Source organism: Schistocerca gregaria, chromosome 4 (assembly GCF_023897955.1).
Source record: "Schistocerca gregaria isolate iqSchGreg1 chromosome 4, iqSchGreg1.2, whole genome shotgun sequence".
In the NCBI taxonomy this organism is placed as follows: Eukaryota; Metazoa; Arthropoda; class Insecta; order Orthoptera; family Acrididae; genus Schistocerca; species Schistocerca gregaria.
In genome coordinates, this window is record NC_064923.1 from 414,545,373 (window position 1) to 414,565,180 (window position 19,808).

Here is a 19,808-nt window from a genome sequence, read left to right on the forward strand (position 1 = left end):
GGGGCGATCCGTGGAACCCACGGACTTTGAACGTGGTCAGCTGATTGGGTGTCACTTGTGTCACACGTCTGTACGCGAGATTTCCACACTCCTAAACATCCCTAGGTCCACTGTTTCCGATGTGATAGTGAAGTGGAAACGTGAAGGGACACGTACAGAACAAAAGAGTACAGAGCGACCTCGTCTGTTAACTGACAGAGACCGCCGACAGTTGAAGAGGGTCGTAATGTGTAGTAGGCAGACAGCTATCCAGACCATCTCACAAGAATTCCAAACTGCATCGGGATTCACCAAACTGCATCGGGATTCACTGCAACTACTATGACAGTTAGGCGGGAGGTGAGAAAACCTTTGATTTCAGGGTCGAGAGGCTGCTCATAAGCCACACATCACGCTGGTAAAAGCCAAATGACGCCTCGCTTGGTGTAAGGAGCGTAAACATTGGACGATTGAACAGTGGAAAAACGTTGTGTGGAGTGACGAATCACGGTACACAATGCGGCGATCTGATGGCAGGGTGTGGGTACGGCGACATAGCAGAGGCCTACATTGACGTTTTAAGACCTCTCCTCAGTGCAGTACTCAGTGAAGAATGGGCTACCTTTCCCCAAGAAAGCTTCCAGCACCTGATTGAACGTATGCCTGCGAGAGTGGAAGCTGTTATCAAGGCTAAGGGTGGGCCAGCACCATACTGAATTGCATCATTATCGATGAAGGGCGCCACGAGCTTGAAAGTCATTTTCAGCCAGGTGTCCGGATACTTCTGATCACATAGTGTATGTAGGGAGACAAGATTTATTGACACTTTTTTTTACTTACTAAAACATGACTACAACTTACAATTTGTGTTTGCATAGAGTAATGTTTGGATATTATGCTTTTGACGGATGATGAATGCAATGTATGTTCAAATTTCATATAGATACTTGTCATGTGATATAATTACAGTTTAACAAGTTACAAATTTCTTACTTTACTTGTACTGTGAAATGTTATTTTTTGCTGAATTTCATGATTCTGGGCCAATGAGAGGTACTCTCATATGTTTTGATTAGTTTGCAAATATCGAAATATGAGACATAAATGATCGAATCTTTTGATTGCACTGACTTAGAAGCTTATAATTTTTGCAATTCTAAGGGACCATAGACCTCAATAAGGTGAGCTTGATAGGTCTACCCGTTGCACAGAAAAACGGTTCTTAATAGTACTATGGATGGACGGACAGCCAGACAACAAAGCCATCCTGTCAGGGACCCTAATAGAACCACTGCGGAATAAACGAAGAGGTACATGAATATCCCTTCTGTGGCCATAGGACTGGTTTACAACGACAAGGTCGACTTAGTTGACGAAATGAGGCCGGTGTTTCCGCCCCTTTGATGAACGTCAGTCCACATCCTCCGAATCCAAGTAATGTATGGGGAAACTGTCTTAGAATGAATGGATAGAGGATTGGCGTCTTTCAGTATTATGCGATAAGGGTCAATACTACTCAGCGATCCAACCATTAACAGAAGCCACCGATCCGCCGTGGTTTCACAAATTTAAGTGTAGTAGGAAAATAATCGTGCCAATCATGGTTTAACTGCTTCCTTCTTACCATCGGACAGGCATAAAGGATAACGTTTTTTACGACGGTCAGAAGAAGGACGAATAAAATGCAAACCACTTGCTGTTATCCTGCAGTTTCTTTGAAACACAGTAAATCTGCTTACTGCAAAACCTCATGGAATTAAAGATATCTCTTCGAAAAAAAGCTCCTATTTTATTGTCATGTTGATATTCAGATATACAAAGCCCTTTTTGATTTTATCGGCTGGTCCCGGCGGAGGTTCGAGTCCTCCCTCGGGCATGGGTGTGTGTGTTTGTCCTTAGGATAATTTCGGTTAAGTAGTGCCTAAGCTTAGGGACTGATAACCTTAGCAGTTAAGTCCCATAGGATTTCACACACATTTGAACATTTTTTTATTTTATACGAGATAGTAACACGTGTTTATGAAATTTGGAATCTACATGTGGTCAAATAAACACTCTCACCACCAATTGTATGCTCACCAAGCCCTGCTGAGTTCTTTTTTGTATTTTGTTTTCTCTACGGGTGGTAATATGTAAAGGTTCTTTAGTTATAAGTATTGAACCTACACGAGTGCTGTAAAAAAACTTAAATATTTGTTCAAAATCTTTAAATTGTGATTTCTGTGTATATGTGTTTTTACGAGTGATTTTACTAAATTGAGACAAAGGGCAGAAAGGATCCCCGGCAGGATAAGGAGCAAAAAAAAGTGATGTGGACATACGGGCGGAAATGCATTCCAAGGAAGGTACACCCACTTGAAGCTGGAGATAAAAGATCTCTGATTTGACAGTGTAGGTTTCAATGACTGAATGCACATACGAGAACGCATCAGGGAAGTAGGTACGTTCTGTATGTACTAGTCCTCTAGATCCACAGTGAAGATGGCTTTTACGGTGTCCTGTAGGGTCACTGTTGAGCCAACTACTTTGGTATAAAGCCTGCACGTGATGTAATCGATGAGGACAGTTGCAGTTGTTGTGGACAACACTAATGCCCTCCTGAATGTGGAGGTAAAGCAGAAGTACAGGCAGAACACTCCCACTCTCCTGGTATGTTCTTCTTGGCTGCACTTCCCTTTGGAATGTTTTCTAGTCATATATATGAAGATGGTATCTGTTCTTTCAGACATATCCGAAAGAACGGATACCATCGGTGACCATGCAGCTCGTTAGAACGAAATTACTATGAAATGAATACCCCTACCTGCATACAGGCGTTGATATACATCAACATTTTCAACTGTCCCCGTCGACGTATATCAACGCCTGTATGCAGCTAGGGGTATTCATTTCATTGTAATTTTGTTTTCTGGTCAATGTCCATATAACAAATTTCTGTTCCTTATTCTCTCAGAGATCATTAGCTCAGTATGTGTCCATTTAGCAAAACTTGGAGACCCGTGTGAAACTTTCATGGTTTAATAGTTTGAAATAATGACAGTATTTGGAATAAACGTAGTCGTTGGGATCAGGGTAGCTGTGAAAACGAAGAGAAAACATCTTTGAAAATGAACTGAACGACGTGGAAAAATAATCATGAATTTCTGATACAACCTTGTATTCTGCAAAGTTTGGAAGGTAGGAGACGAGATACTGGCAGAAGTAAAGCTGTGAGAACCGGGCGTGAGTCGTGCTTCGGTAGCTCAGATGGTAGAGCACTTGCCCGCGAAAGGCAAAGGTCCCGAGTTCGAGTCTCGGTCGGGCACACAGTTTTAATTTGCCAGGAAGTTTCATATCAGCGCACACTTCACTGCAGAGTGAAAATCTCATTCTGGAAACATTTCCAAGCATTAATGCTTGTAATTCCCTACTTCCGACCGTAATATTTACATTTAGCGGCTGTCGAAGAGAAATTTAATGAGAAATACGAATGTATAATACAAAGAAGTAAATAGGTGCAAAATGCATAGGTTAGAAACAGTGTTCGCTTCTTACCTCGTATATCACTAATGCCACGGTAACCTCTAACGGTATTTCGAGATTTTAAGTGCATTCCGTACTTTATGTAAGCACGTTAGGCCGTAGTAGCAATAGGCAAATCACAGTTCAGGGTGACAATGACAAATATGTTGGTCATTTCGAAAATGTATGCGTTTAGAAAATTCAAGCTGTGTGGCGGGCAGAGATAACTGACTACCTCAATGGTCACGGTTATTATCTATGACAATGCTGTATACAAATCATTCAGTTAACAAGTACTATAAAACAAATAAAATGGTACCTGTAATTAGATAATATGAAAAGGGAGTACCTTATTCGTGATTAATAAGTTACCTTCATAAAAAATATAGGTATGAAGTGCCATTTTGTCTATGACAGATTAAAGTCTCTTTTATTTTAATATTTTCCAGAAATAGTGAGTTTTAAAGCAAAATCGATATGCAGTGTCGGAAGCAGATTAAAACGTTATCCCAAGCGTTCCTGTACGATTAGTATGAGTTGAGAAAGAGGAATGTTGACTCTCGAAATATATGTACTGAGGTGACAAAAGTCATGGGATAGCGATATGTACATATACAAATGGCGCTTGTATAATGTGAAAGGTTACCAACTTGATTATGGCCGCACGATGGGAATATGTGTTGGGGCGAGATGCATGACATTTCGTTCCGGAAATCGTTCGGGAACGGAATACTCCCAGATCTCCAGTGTCAGGAGCGTGCTGAGGATATTAATTTTCAAAATGGAGTCGTTTAACTTAACGACCGAGAGCAGCGATATTTGCAGACAGTTGTCAGTGCTAACAGAAAAGCAAGCTGCGTGAAATAACGGCAGAAATCAATGTGGGACGAACGACGAATGTATTCGTTAGGAGAGTGCGGCAAAATCTGGCGTTAATACGCTATGGCAGCAGACTACTGACAAGAGTGCTTTTTGTAACAGCACGGCATCGCCCACAGCGCCTCTCTTGGGCTCGTGACCATATCATTTGGACCCTAGACGACTGGGAAAAGGTGGCCTGGTTAGGTGAGTTGGATTTCAGCTGGTAAGAGCTGATGGTAGTGTTCGAGTGTGGCGCAGGAGCCACGACGCCATGGACCTAAGTCGTTAATTCCATGGACTGGGTCCTACGGTCAAAGTGAACTTATCATTGACTGTAACAACGATGGAAATGTTATGGGTGGAAATGCGCCATTTTACAACATTCTGGACAATTCAACAGAACCATTTGGCCACCGAAATCGCCCAACATGACTCCCATCGAACTTTTATCGAACGTAATGGAGAGGTGAGTTAGTGCACCACATCCTGCACCGGCAACACTTTCGCAATTATGGACGGCTATAGCGGCAGCAGGGTTCAATGTTCCTGTATGGGCTTCCAATGACTTGCGTCCATGCCAGGGCACGATGTCAGGAGGTACCCCATGACTTTTATCGCTCCAGTGTGTGATCGCCTTGTATATTTGTATCAAAGTTGGCAGTATGGTTGAATAAATCCAAGCCAAATGAAAAAGTTCAATGCTCAATTATCGACACTTATCGTGGTATACGGTACTTAAATTAGCGCAGGTTTGTCAAAGGGCGGCTAAGAAATGGGAGACTGGCACGGTGAAAAGGCCAAAACAATACGAGTATGCAGAAAGTTTTTGATACGCAGAGTCCCGCTTGCGTGCGGGGAGTGCGCGTGTGGCTACCTTGGTCGATCTGGGTGCGCAGCGCAGCGACCTGGTCGCGCAGGTCGACGAAGAGCCACATGACGGCGAGCGTGGCGACGACGCACGCGAAGACGACGAACGCGGCGCACGCGCGGCAGAGCGCGGCACACGCCCCCTTGGCCCGGCCGCGGCCGCGCCGCAGCAGCAACAGGTGCGCCGGGCCGGAGCCGGTGCCCGAGGCGCCGCCGCCCCCGCCGCTGCCGCCCCCGCCGGCCGCCTTGGCGCGGGAACGCACGGCGCGCCGCCGGCCGACCGCTGCCCCCGGCGCGGGCCCCCACTCGCGCTCGTCGCCGCTTGAGGCGGAGTGCAGCAGCGCGGCCGACTTGGCGCAGCCGGCGAGCGCGTCCAGCTCCCGCCGCTTTCGCATGCGCTTGGCGGCCGTGGCGGCGGCGGCGGCGCTGGCTCCGCCCGCGGCGCGGCCCCGCAGCGGCAGCTGCAGCGCCACCGAGCCGCCCCCGCCGCCGCCCCCGCTCTCCGAGCCCAGCGTCGGCGTCGGCGTCGACGTCGGCAGCAGCAGCAGGTGTCGCCGGGCGGCGCCGGCCGTCGCCGCGCTGTCGCAGTCGGCGCACCACGGCAACTCTACATACGCGTAGATCGCGCTGGTGCTGCTGCTGCCGCCGCCGTCGCCGCTCGCGTCGCTGCCCCGCCTACTGCCCTGCCAGCTGGGCGGCAGCTCTGCTTTCTGGCGCTCCCCGCGGCCGATACAGCCCACTCGCCCTAGCCTCGCTGGCTTACGGTCCTCTCTAAGCCGCACTAATTTCAGTGTCACTTCTCACAGTCACAAACGAAGGGCTCTGTACAAATCGGCGCAGTGACTCTGTCCAATTCCGAAGTTTATTTATGGCATGTTTAAAAAAAAGTCAATACACCGTAGATTTGCCCCTAAGCCCTGTCGCGTCCTCAAATTCGTTTCTAAGTAACAAGTAGCAACGTCCCCTCTCTCCACACAGTCATAAATGACTGACAGTCTACGAAACTTCTCGCAGTACTGTCACCGACAGTACAAATTTCCGTATCTGTCTGCACTCCGCTGATTTCACTTCTCTGAGGCGTCAGTACAAGTTAGTAACAAAGACTTGTCCACTGGCTATCCAGTTCCAAAGACTATCGATGAAATGCTAAAATCTCAACAAACACTGAATTAGACAAATCGTAGATTTGCGTGATAAGCTGAAGCGCCCTGAAGATCACTACCACATAAAGAAGCTGAAAAGCCTGCGCTTTACACTCTGGCACAGTTGTATGGCGCTTTATGTAGCACGGCGACGGGCATCATTCCACTCACTCTCTCGATCAGCAATACGACGTAATTTCCTCAGTTACTCGAAAAAGAGCGCTTTATATAGCACAGTCAGATTTCTTTGCTAGAAGCTGGTGAGAAGAACGTATCTAGACACCAGTACACACGATTTCTTTGCTAGAAGCTGCTGAGAAGCACGTATTTAGACACCAGCACACACGAATTAGTTCTCAAAAAGTATTATAAACATCCACAACCACAGCACTCTATTCTCCAGTAGCCTTGTTCTCTGGCTTTGAGTGGGCTGAACTGTGTATCACTAACAGGGTGCGGACAGGAATGCGCGTAACAAAGCAGTTTACATACGTAGAGAGATGAACCTGTCCGCTAAGAACACCATACAGTAAGCAGCAGTGACTCTGGCGGTCACGGACGTTACAGTAACTCTAAGACACGGACGAGCATTTCAAACCTTTCGGGACAGTATACGAACCCGTCGGAGGACTATCTTTTATCACTCCTGAGTGGGGAAATCACTTCAAGCTTGGCGTTTACTAATTGTTGGCGGAGTTGTTACGAAGACAATAGACGGCAAAAAGGATCGGAACGTCACTCTACTCAACAGTAGTAAAGGAATGCTCTGAAGATAATGCTTATGAAACCATCTCGGATCAGTCCAACACGAACGTCAGAGCGCAGTGCATCAGAGCAGAACACTTGCACAGTCGCACTTTGTTGATGCAACGAGAGTTTCGAAGCTGTCACTGGGGAGGACAAATGCGGCAACGTGATGAGACGGGCAGAGGAGTCGGCTCTTTGTGAGCCGCGGGTGGAGCAACTCGTGTTGGACGGCAGGGAAGCCCCTGGGGAGTCGGGGCGGACACACCCCCCGGCCACGCCCCGCTGGCGGGCGGACGCGCAGCTGCGTAGCAGAGTGCTGGCGGGACGGACTGCCGGGCTGTGTTGGCGTGCGCTGCGTCGGCCGGCCGGGACGCGACTGCAGCAGCGGCAGCGGCACAGTAGCACGGGACAGCTGACGATCGACCGGCGCGGGGCGGCGGCGGCCACGGCACATCGAGCGACGCACGCCGGATGCGCGTGGGCGTGGGCGCGTGCCCTACATCGCCGCCCGTTTGTTGTCATGAGAGGCACAAGTCACTGTCCCCACCTATGGACGGCGGGATATCTCCTTGCTGGACTACGCTTCTCGTCAAACTCCCACTACCGTTAACAGCCCACGAGGGCTGGTCGTGAGTCCTGTGTGAGTAGCTCAGACGGCGTTCTGAGATATGCAAAGGTTTCGGGTTCAACTCCAGTTTTAATCTGCCAAAGCTTTTCACTACAGTGAATCTCGCGAGGCTTATAGGTCGTACAATTTCTTAACCTGAGAACGTCTATTCGGTAGTCGATCGAACAGTTTTGTGTGACAAAATGCCGTCACATTTGAATCACTAATAACTACGAGACTAATAATGCGTAAACTGTGGTTCAGTCCGAAACGATAGGCCATGACTGAACGTGTTGTTTGCTAAGTATTTGTTTTGCCTCTGGAGTCATCGTGCCAATGTAGGTCCATGATAGTTACGAATTAGCTTTGTGTAAAGTTATAAGCTAGTGTACGATGGAAACACGTTTAGCGAGGACATCGATTTGGGGAAGAGCTTCCAAAGCTGTACTACGGCTCAATATGAGAATCGGTATTAAATTGAAAATTACAAAATAATGAAAGATATCTTCTCAGATGACTTGTAAACATGCTATGAATAGTAGAAAAAGCAACTCGGAAGGACGGTTCGCGTGGAAAACAACCCAAGAAACCTAAAAAGTAAACTGCCGATCGAATGCAGCAGGTGGAAAACGAAATGTGAAAACGGCGCAAAGCAATTACGTAGCCTGCCTGTCCCACAGGGCATATAGTGGCCAGAGACAATCCTAACCTATAATTTATCTATTCTGTAATCGTTATAATACTCTGTGTCACTACTGAAACACTTGTTGGGGTTTTATCTCGACGTTTTCACAAAAATCTACGGCGCGGACGCGAACTGCGCATCATGTTTTCGGATACTGTATTAATTAGATTCCGTTCGATTTATTCTTTGCAACGCTTTCAAATTTAAAAAAAAAAAAGTCACAGTACGTGGCAAAGAGGAAGGTATGAAGGTACATTACGTCTGTGAAACATTTTATTCCGTTTAACAAGTAAACGCATGACTTGTCACCGTAAATGTGACACGTCCACAGATAGTTTCTCTGCTGCAGGAGGTATGAAAGTATTAAATAACTGTATCTTGTTATGAAGGGACTGAAGGAAAACCACGTTGAAACTCGCGCAGCGAATAGTCTCGTGTGACTGGAAAAGAGATCAGGTCACTCCTCTATACAAAAGAGTAACAGAAAGGTTATCCATATTTTTTTTTCGGTCTAAAGTAGGGCATATTACTGTATTTCGTTGGGTACCCAGGATATATTTTCCAAACTATTTGAGTCTTAAGTGTTTACGGAAACATTAAACTTGATTTATCCAGCTGTATTTTGCTCTTGAAATGACTTTTCAGAAGTGATCTTTTGTATTAATTACATTATATAATGCACAAGAAGAAAGTTATGAATTAATTTTACCATTTAGAATATGTTTAACAGTATCTATTGAAAGTCTGCCGCTTTCTGCAGACCAAATGTTCCCCGTAATGGAAAAAGAACCCTCTCTCACGAGGAGCAAAGGTCCCAGGCAGATATCGCAAACTCAACCATTTTAGAAATATTGCAATATCAGAAATCAGTCTTTTGGGACATATTAAATTTGCTTTCCTCTTTGCTTCAAAAGTATCTGGTACTGTTTCAAAAGCTGAAAAACAAACAAAAAAACCAATTGGTTTCCATTTCCCGTTTCGACGATAAACATTTACCAAATTGACCATTAATGTTTATGCCTGCCCGGCGGTCTAACGCGCTGCTTCCCGAGCGGGAAGGGATGCCGGTCCCCGGCACGAATCCGTCCGATGTGTGTGTGTGTATATATATATATATATTTCCACTGGGGACCAAAAATATATATATATATATATATATATATATATATATATATATATATAAATAATAAATATAATAAATATAATAAATAAAAAAAAATAAATATAATAAATATAATATATATATATATATATATATATGTGTGTGTGTGTGTGTATTTCCACTGGGGGCCGAACCACACAATAACCGGGGGTTCGGTGTGGCCGCGGCGGTGGGATGGGTGGACTGCTGTGGACTGTGGGTTTGAGAACCATTGAGGGCTACGGCGGGACGAAGCCTCTCTGTCGTTTCTAGGTCCACAGTTTAATACACAATACACGCACACAATCAATATTTATAGAAACCTTAAAAATTTCATTAACAGCTTGTACACACTCTTCTCTATCAGATCACGCAATTTAGGCTGGTAAATTTACCCACTGAAACTTGCTAGCTTTATCAAGATTGGTTCTTTACAACAGTGCCGGTTATTGAGTTTATAACAGAGAAGCACCGATGCACGAGAATGCTTAAAAACGGGATGTCGAACATACAGCTCTAAACTTTGTAAAAAAAAAATCGTCGGCAGTCGTAAACTTCTCAAATTCCGGGCATTACCCCAGACAGCACTAAAAATCCAGGACTGCCTAAGCTAGTCCTGGTCGTGTGGTACGCCTAGTCATAGATCGCATGCACCGGAATCGTTGACGTCCGACTGTTGCAGGATCCTACAGCTCAAAGCATAATGACATATATGTAGAAAAACTCAAGTGGGAGTTTTGTCCAATTCTTTCTGCAGTTCCTTGCGATCGTCCAACGACGATACTTTCCAGTAGCAACAGCATCATCAGCAAACAATCTGATAGTGCTGCTGATCCTGCCTGATAAATCTTTTACGATTGTTGAAATCATTACAGGCTCTGTTGCTCTTCCTTATAACACATCCAAAGTTACTTTCGTTTCTGTGGCTTAGTGAATGGCCGCTCTCATTCAAAGTCGACAAATGTACGGTAATGCGTATAAAAAAGATAAACAACCTACATTATACGAAAACAACCTAAGAGGTGAACATGTCGGGCATCTCGCATCGTATAAGACTATTCAGAAGTTATATAAAACGGGAAGATCACGTTAAGTTAATATAGAAATGACGAATGGAAGACTTACGTCTCTTGGAAAGGTTCTAGGAAAATGCAATATATCTATATAAGAAATTGCTTACAAGACGCTGGTGCGTCTTATTCTGCATTTACATGTACACACAGACAATCCGCAATCCACCGCACAGCGCATGGTGGAAGGTACATGTCATTCGTCACACCAACTAGAAATTTTGTCTAAGTCGTCTTGTATCTTCCTACAGTCACTCAACTTAGACACCTTACCGTACACCAGGGGCATCGTTTGCGAGCAACCGCAGATTGCTGCCCACACTGTCTTCCAAATCATTTATTTTGTATTGAGAGCAAATGTTCCTCGGGCACGCCTGACGATACCCTTGTCTCTGACGAAAAATCCCCGTCAACGACAACATTCTAGTTTCTTATAAATTAAGAAGTCTTAGAGACAATCACATATCTGTGTGCCTATTCCATATGCTCGCACCTTCGTTAAGAGCCTGTAATGGCGCACAATGTCAAATGCTTTCCGGAAATCTAGAAATAAGGAATCTGCCTGCTGCCCTTCGTCCATAGTTCGCAGTATGTCATGTGAGAAAATGAGAAGCTTAATTTCGCACGAGTGGTGCTTTCTAAAACCATACCGATTCGTGGACAAAAGCTTCTCGGTCTCAATAAAATTTATTATATTCTAACAGACAATATGCCCAAGGATTCTAGAGCACTTTTCCAATGATGGGAGCCCTTATCAAATAGGGGTGAGAACAGATATCGATCGAATTCACAGACTCAGTTCTGGGGTCGTAACAGACCCACTAGGCGATAAGAAAGTGGAACAGAAATTCTCGACGAACTTGAATGGGAATCTAGGGAGGAAAATGACGTAGTTTCACGGAATTATGTTGAGTAAATCTGGAGGACCTGTTTTCGAAGAAGACTGCGTGTCCATTATGCTACACCAACGTATATGTCGTGTAGGGGTATTATGAATAAGATAGGAGCTGTTAGGACGCGAAAAGAAGTATGTGAGCCGTTATTTTTCCTTAGTTCAATATGCGGATGGAACAGGAAAGAAAATGATAATATTGACACAATGTAACCTCCACCATGCGCTTGTAAAATACTATACGCGGAAGTAGGTACTTCGCTTCTTAGACGAAAGGTATCACATGAATAGCTTATTCTGGTACGGAAACCAGAAGGCAGTAGAGAAAGAAGACCACGTTGAAGCTGTATTGCTTGACTTTTTGAACGCGTTTGATACGGCTGCGCACTGTCACCTGATGAATAAGACATGAGCGTACAGAGAATCAGACCAGTTTTGCGATGGGATACAAGAATTCCGTGCAAAAAAAACATGTCATTCTTAAGGGGGAGATATCTTCAGCCATCGAAGTGGCTTCAGGGTACCCCAAGAGACCATTACAGGACCATGCTCTCTGCAATACATACATGGCGAATCGCATAAAAGTAACACTCCTTTTATTTCGTACACAATACAAGAGTCAGAAACGAGATTTTTGACAAGCGATGGAGCGCGGAGGGGTAGTTGGATGCTTAACGTTCTTAACTCTTTTATCATCCGAGACAATGAACCAAGTACACAGAAAACTGTTTTTGTTAACGGGATTTGAAAGCTCTTGAAAATACAAATACAGTGACACAACGCTTGTTTTTTGTATTTTGTATTAGCAGTTACACACAAGTTTTATTTTTTAGTAGTTTACTCGTAAAATTTCTTGGCGCGTTTGTAATTGGTTTCCGAAGGTCCAATACAATAGTTTTGCTTATGTACATGGCGAACATAACTAGTTAGAAACAAAGATTCAGAAAGACAAAGCTTGTTAATGTTAGCGTTCAAACTGCGCAAAAATACTCGAAAAATGCGCTGAAATTGAAAGGTAAAATGCTCTGGATCAGCTATACGGTGTAAGGATCGCCAACTGGATCCTTCCTGCCAGGCTCGGTCGTCGTGTCAAGCCTTTTGACTGTTTACTTTACGAAATGAAAAGAGCGTTACATCTTTACGCAACGTCTGAAGCTTTATGACGCTATTCGCAGAAGATGGTATTCTACATAGAGAAGACCTCCGGAAGTTCATATTCTTCTTCACCGCTACAAATCATCATCTTAAATCCTCACCACAGCACTCCTTGGAGTTCTGCTAACGAAATTCTCTTCATATCTTATCAGCACGTGATAGGAAAAAGCATAGTACATAAATGTCTACGTTTCGCTTGTTTCATACAATGATGGTACACTGATCAGCCAGAACATTTTGACTACCTACCTAATAGCCGGTATGTCCGTCGTTGGCATGGAAGCAGAGAGGCCTTGGTAGAGATGTGGTTGGCACCACATTTGCACACACCAGTTATCTAATACCCATAAAATCCGGCGAAGAGGGTGATAAGCTCTGATGCCACGTTCAATCACATTCATTATGTGTTCGATCGGGCTCAGATCTGGCGGGCTGGGCTGCTGCCAGCACATCAACTGGAACTCACCACTGTGCTCCTCGAACCACTCCTCCACCATACTCCTAGCCTTGTGATATGGCGCGTTATCTTGCTGAAGAATGCCACTGCCGTCGGGAAACATGAACGAGGTGCACGTGGTCTACAACCAGTTTGCGATACTCCTTGGCTATCATGGTGCCTTGCACCAGCTCTACTGCACCCATGGATACCTACGTGAATGTTCACCAGAGTGTAATGCAGTCGCCGCCAGCTTGTCTCCGCCCGTAGGAGATGTTCCCCTGAAACGACGGATTCGCGCCCTGCCATCAGCACGATGAAGAAGGTATCGGGACCCTCAGCCACAGCGCCAACGTGCAGTGCCGATGATCACGTGCCCATTTCAGTCACAGTTGCCGATATCGTAGTGTTAACATTGGCACATGCATGGGTCATCGGCTGCGGAGGTCCATCGTTAGCAGTATTAGGTGCACTGTGTGTTCAGACACACATGTACTCTGTCTAGCATTAGAGTCCGATGTTAGTTCCGCCACAGTTCGCCGCCTGTTATGTTTTACCAGTCTGCCCAGCCTAGGACGTCCGACATCTGTAATGAGGTGGCCGCCCAACCCCACGACGTCTGGAGGTGGTTTCACCTTGGTTTCGCCATGTGTTGAAGACCCTCACCACAGCAGTCCTCTAACACCCGAAAAGTCGTGCAGTTTCCCAAATGCTCGTGCCCAACCTCTGGCTCATTGCAACTTGTTCTCAGTCAGCCTCAGATCGCGCGCCTTCCCCATTCTACTCACGGACAGCACGTTGACTGACACTACATGCACCGTGTGTGTGTCTGGCTAGCAGTCATTCCTCGCCACGTAACGCTGGAATCGCCTGGACGGGTTTATATCAACAGTGGGTGGATGGTCATACGTTCTGGCAGATCAGTGTATTTCTTTAGTGGCGCACCACTAAGAGGTGTTTAGAATCATAATCAAACTTTTAGTCTACTAACAGAAGAAACCTAAAGATTTCAGAAATCCATGCTTAGGAAACTTAACATGGAAATCTCTGAAAGAAGTGTGGCATCATTCTCGCGAAACGCCGTTGGGAAAATTTAGAGGACCTGTACATGAGTAGAATTTACGACATTTCTACTTTTGTTATCTAGTATCTCACGTAGAAATGATGAAAATAACATGCCAAAATTACACCAAGTATAAAGGAAAACCGACAGTAATATGTCTCTCACTCTGCAGCGAATGGAATAGGATACGGAGTGAATGATATTGGAGCTGAGTACCTCCCACCATGCAGAACGGCAAGCGAATTATGTGACAAACAGTATGTCTCCCTCACTGCGATTTCACTTGCTGCTTCTTCGGTGCCTTTGAGGATATTTTGTGGTGTAGCAGCAGGTGGAGCTATTCTAAATCAAATTTGTCTTGGTTGTTTCATGTTGACGTAAACGTACTTTTAGATCACGTTACATACAAAAAGCTGCGAGAAAATGGAATTTCATTATATCGACATAACTATCCTGAATAATAAATTCTTTTGCATGCTGTTTGTTGGCAATAACGAACAAAGATTAATCAGTATTTCAAATAATGGTAAAGAAAGACTGCAGCATGATAATGTGAAGACAACGCAGTGTGCGTGGGAACCACACTCATTCTCTGTCGGAAATACTCATTACACTTCGTGTTTTGTTGTCACCATCGGTAAATATCCTTGAACTGAATATCGCACCAGTCTAATTTCAGGCCGCTGTATCGACTGGACGCATAAAATTATACATTAAACAGCATTCTCTTTGTAATGAGGCTCAAACTGACGATCTGGCTTGACACTGGGCGTTCCATGCAACGGTTGATGCCCTCTGACACAAATGCACGCCCACTCAACTACGCACGCCCATACACGCGCGCGCGCCTACACACACGCACGCACACACACACACACACACACACACACACACACACTCACTGAAAATATATTCAGACACACCCCAGAAAAGACGTCTCTCATCATTTAAGTGGGACACTTAGAACATGTTGGCAATACGCTGAACAACAGATTCCTCAACACACAATTGAGCAAGGTGGTGCAGTTGTAAGGCACTGGGGTCGAATTTGCGAGGACGGTTGTTGAAATCGCCGACCATTCATACAGAGTTTTTAGTTTTTCCGTGGTTTCCCTACAGCTCTTAAGACAAATGACTTAACGGTTCTTTTGAACAGGATACAACCTATTTTCTTCCCAGACCGAGCTCGTGCTCCATCCTTAATGACCTCGCAGCCGAAGAGACGTTAAACCGTAATCTTCTCGACAAACACACCCCCCCCCCCTAACCCGCCGACACGCCAACACACACACACACACACACACACACACAGGCCCGTGTGCGCACGTTTCATGCAGTAAATTCGTCACGATCTAAAACCATGCGTGCAAGGAGACGCAAGGAGATTGAAATGCTTGAAATATTATACATGACATCTTATCACAACAAAAGAAGACACTCAATCAAATAAGAAATTTTGTAACTTCTACTTTAAGGCATAGCAAACTTTCGGATTCAAGTGCTGGAATAACCTATCTTGAGAAGGGTGAAGTTGATATTTTATCCAGCCTCAGTGACTCGAATGGGTAGTCTCACACCGTATAAATGTTGCCTCTTTTCACTTTACTTTTATAATAGGTGAACGGAAACCTGGATGTACTGTCTGATAGATTTGTACGCGAAAGTGCTGAGAAAATAATGAGGAGTTAGAAACAGAGGACAAATTGCCGCCCGACGGCAATCCGAGATCACATTTACCAGCTTCAGTTTCTTCAATATCATGAACAGCTTTGCACTGAACACTACAGCTTAGTGGGAAGGCGATTTCTGAAAAAGGCGATCGCGAAAACAGAAATGCTATGGCTTGCGGAGTATGGATGTAGATGTAGAATCGTGCTACGTTGTTTCATCAGTGTAGAAAACATTAAAATTTTAACAGGCCAACGAAAACACTCTGTTGGGAATAGTTTCTTTGCTGAACTTTGTCGACTCCAAAATAAATCTGTTTCTCCTCTGGAAGCCCAACTATACAGCTGTACCACCCTTGACCTAAGATACTGAGATCAGTGACACAGTTTCTAAACAGCAGTTATTAGTATGAATCTCAAAAGGCTTTGTTGGTTTCAAACGGTTATTAGAAATTCGTACCATTTGTGGGCAAGGAATAGTATGTCCACTGAGCAGTCTACATTTAACAGTCAATTCCTTCTGCTCGAGCTTCAACACATCAAACACACTACCTCGGCACTGGTGAATGGAACTGAATCTGCGGTGTGTTTAAGTGAAATTCTTCTGCACATGTGACTGATACATTACACTTATAGAAAATAATATTAAAGCCACGGAAATAATTACAATAGTATCCGTTATCTCAATTTGAAGATTAAATTATAACTTTTCATATGATCAAAGTACAACGATCACCAGTGTGAAAGCCGGCCGGAGTGGCCGAGCGGTTCTAGGCACTACAGTCTGGAACCGCACGAGCGCTACGGTCGCAGGTTCGAATCCTGCCTCGGGCATGGATGTGTGTGATGTCCTTAGGTTAGTTAGGTTTAAGCAGTTCTAAGTTATAGGTGACTGATGACCTCAGCAGTTGAGTCCCATTTGAACCAACCAGTGTGAAGCTTGGCTTAAACACGCAAGGGTTTTACTACGTACGATCTGGTTCGAGGTAGTACGGAGTTACTCCTCTGTGACCTGCGAACTGACGGCGAATCTACTGTTTATCGTGGAATTAGATCAAAGGCAACTTGCCATTGTTCACTTGTACAAAACGTTGCCCAAAGTGACAGTTACTTTATCTAACAGACAAAGAAGGCGCAACCGTATCCGAGATGCCTAATGCACCCTACTACCGTGATGCGTGCTCCAGGCGTGAAATTGAGTCCTGGTGGCGGTAGACGAGGTAGAGGAGGAGATGTAGTGACACGCAGTTCCTAATCGTCTGATAGGCGCCAATACACTGCGTTATATTCCAAAACTCTCCGCTATATCTCATGCAGTTTGTGTATGTAGCTGCGATACATCTGGACTGCCCTAAAAGACAAACCAACACTAAAGTAAATATCAATGAGAGGATGGACGTCGGCATCACTATCCTGGATGACGAAGACCGCCTCGTTGAATGGAGATGCCATAATGAGTACGACTTGGACATGGGAAAATATTTGTTGAGATGAAAATGACGTCTGTTAGCAGTGTAGTGAGGTTGACATCACAAAAGAATTTGAAAGAAGGAAGACGACAAGCCATTTCCGCCCAATACATAAAAGAATATGACTTGCAAATATAATGAAGAAAAAAACTTTTAAATGGGCTATGCAACTGTCGCAGTTTTACTGCTAAGCTATAGTCGCAGTTTTATTTTGTAATCAATAAATTTTGTAATCAATAAACTTTGTAATCAATAAATTATGACTAGATTTATGTTGCGGTGCACAGGAACTGGAAGCAATTTCTAACACGTAACGCAAGAAATTTCTGAAAGAGTTATGTTTGGCACGTAACGCAGGACACAGCACAATTAAAGCACCTGGAAAAATGTCACACTGCAGTAGTTACATGACGCCTAGAATACATCCGTTTCTTCAGTCATCTGCCTTGACAAGAAAAACAGAATAATAGTGCAAGCACTGATGATGTCTAAATGGCAGAGCGCCAACGCAATTTGGAAATTATTACTTTAAATACCGAAGGGCCTGGTAGTGAAAAGTTCAAAACTGCAGCAGTAATGAGCACTAGAAGTAGCATCAACATCAGCGTAAATGTAGGCAGGACACGTACCTGAAATCTGAGAAGTGTGGGGAATTTCTTACAGTTACATACGATGGAGAAGACAGGGATTTGTTCAGTAGTAATACTTCAACAGGCACTGATAGGTTTTGTTAAATAAAAGATCAATGTGTGGTTAAGAATACTAGAGGAGTTAAACGTATTACTGCCAGATCAGCGTATTATGATAAATATTTCGACAACAGACGAGCGTCTATCACGTTCCCCAGCCAGAGGAAAAATGGTTCAAATGGCTCTGAGCACCATGGGACTTAACATCTGTGGTCATCAGTCCCCTAGAACTTAGAACTACTTAAACCTAACTAACCTAAGGACATCACACACATCCATGCCCGAGGCAGGATTCGAACCTGCGACCGTAGCAGTCGCGCGGTTCCGGACTGAGCGCCTGAACCGCTAGACCACCGCGGCCGGCCTGCCAGAGGACATAGCTCTCTGTGGTGCTATTGTTTGTCAAACTTAATTGTTTTCCAGGAGGCTGGAAGTTTCAGGGTTAAAACAATGTAAGAACTTTGTTAACACTCATGGACATGTAAATTAAGATCGTCCTAAGTCGACTATCAACTACACTCCTGGAAATGGAAAAAAGAACACATTGACACCGCTGTGTCACACCCACCATACTTGCTCCGGAAACTGCGAGAGGGCTGTACAAGCAATGATCACACGCACGGCACAGAGGACACACCAGGAACCGCGGTGTTGGCCGTCGAATGGCGCTAGCTGCGCAGCATTTGTGCACCGCCGCCGTCAGTGTCAGCCAGTTTGCCGTGGCACACGGAGCTCCATCGCAGTCTTTAACACTGGTAGCATGTCGCGACAGCGTGGACGTGAACCGTATGTGCAGTTGACGGACTTTGAGCGAGGGCGTATAGTGGGCATGCGGGAGGCCGGGTGGACGTACCGCCGAATTGCTCAACACGTGGGGCGTGAGGTCTCCACAGTACATCGATGTTGTCGCCAGTGGTCGGCGGAAGGTACACGTGCCCGTCGACCTGGGACCGGACCGCAGCGACGCACGGATGCACGCCAAGACCGTAGGATCCTACGCAGTGCCGTAGGGGACCGCACCGCCACTTCCCAGCAAATTAGGGACATTGTTGCTCCTGGGGTATCGGCGAGGACCATTCGCAACCGTCTCCATGAAGCTGGGCTACGGTCCCGCACACCGTTAGGCCGTCTTCCGCTCACGCCCCAACATCGTGCAGCCCGCCTCCAGTGGTGTCGCGACAGGCGTGAATGGAGGGACGAATGGAGACGTGTCGTCTTCAGCGATGAGAGTCGCTTCTGCCTTGGTGCCAATGATGGTCGTATGCGTGTTTGGCGCCGTGCAGGTGAGCGCCACAATCAGGACTGCATACGACCGAGGCACACAGGGCCAACACCCGGCATCATGGTGTGGGGAGCGATCTCCTACACTGGCCGCACACCTCTGGTGATCGTCGAGGGGACACTGAATAGTGCACGGTACATCCAAACCGTCATCGAACCCATCGTTCTACCATTCCTAGACCGGCAAGGGAACTTGCTGTTCCAACAGGACAATGCACGTCCGCATGTATCCCGTGCCACCCAACGTGCTCTAGAAGGTGTAAGTCAACTACCCTGGCCAGCAAGATCTCCGGATCTGTCCCCCATTGAGCATGTTTGGGACTGGATGAAGCGTCGTCTCACGCGGTCTGCACGTCCAGCACGAACGCTGGTCCAACTGAGGCGCCAGGTGGAAATGGCATGGCAAGCCGTTCCACAGGACTACATCCAGCATCTCTACGATCGTCTCCATGGGAGAATAGCAGCCTGCATTGCTGCGAAAGGTGGATATACACTGTACTAGTGCCGACATTGTGCATGCTCTGTTGTCTGCGTCTATGTGCCTGTGGTTCTGTCA

The 19,808-nt window shown here is 45.6% G+C and overlaps 1 protein-coding gene across 1 annotated transcript in view; it reads right to left on the reverse strand.

Moving 5' to 3' along the window:
• Window positions 1-17,265, reverse strand: part of LOC126267756 (uncharacterized) — a 107,377-nt gene extending 90,112 nt beyond the window's left edge. Inside the window, exons 1-2 of the mRNA XM_049973060.1 lie at window positions 17,178-17,265; window positions 5,216-6,004 (exon numbers count right to left, since the gene is read on the reverse strand). Coding sequence (XP_049829017.1) covers window positions 5,216-6,004; window positions 17,178-17,265 — 877 coding nt within the window. The remainder of the gene's footprint in view (window positions 1-5,215; window positions 6,005-17,177) is intronic.
• Between the last annotated feature and the right edge of the window lie 2,543 nt (window positions 17,266-19,808).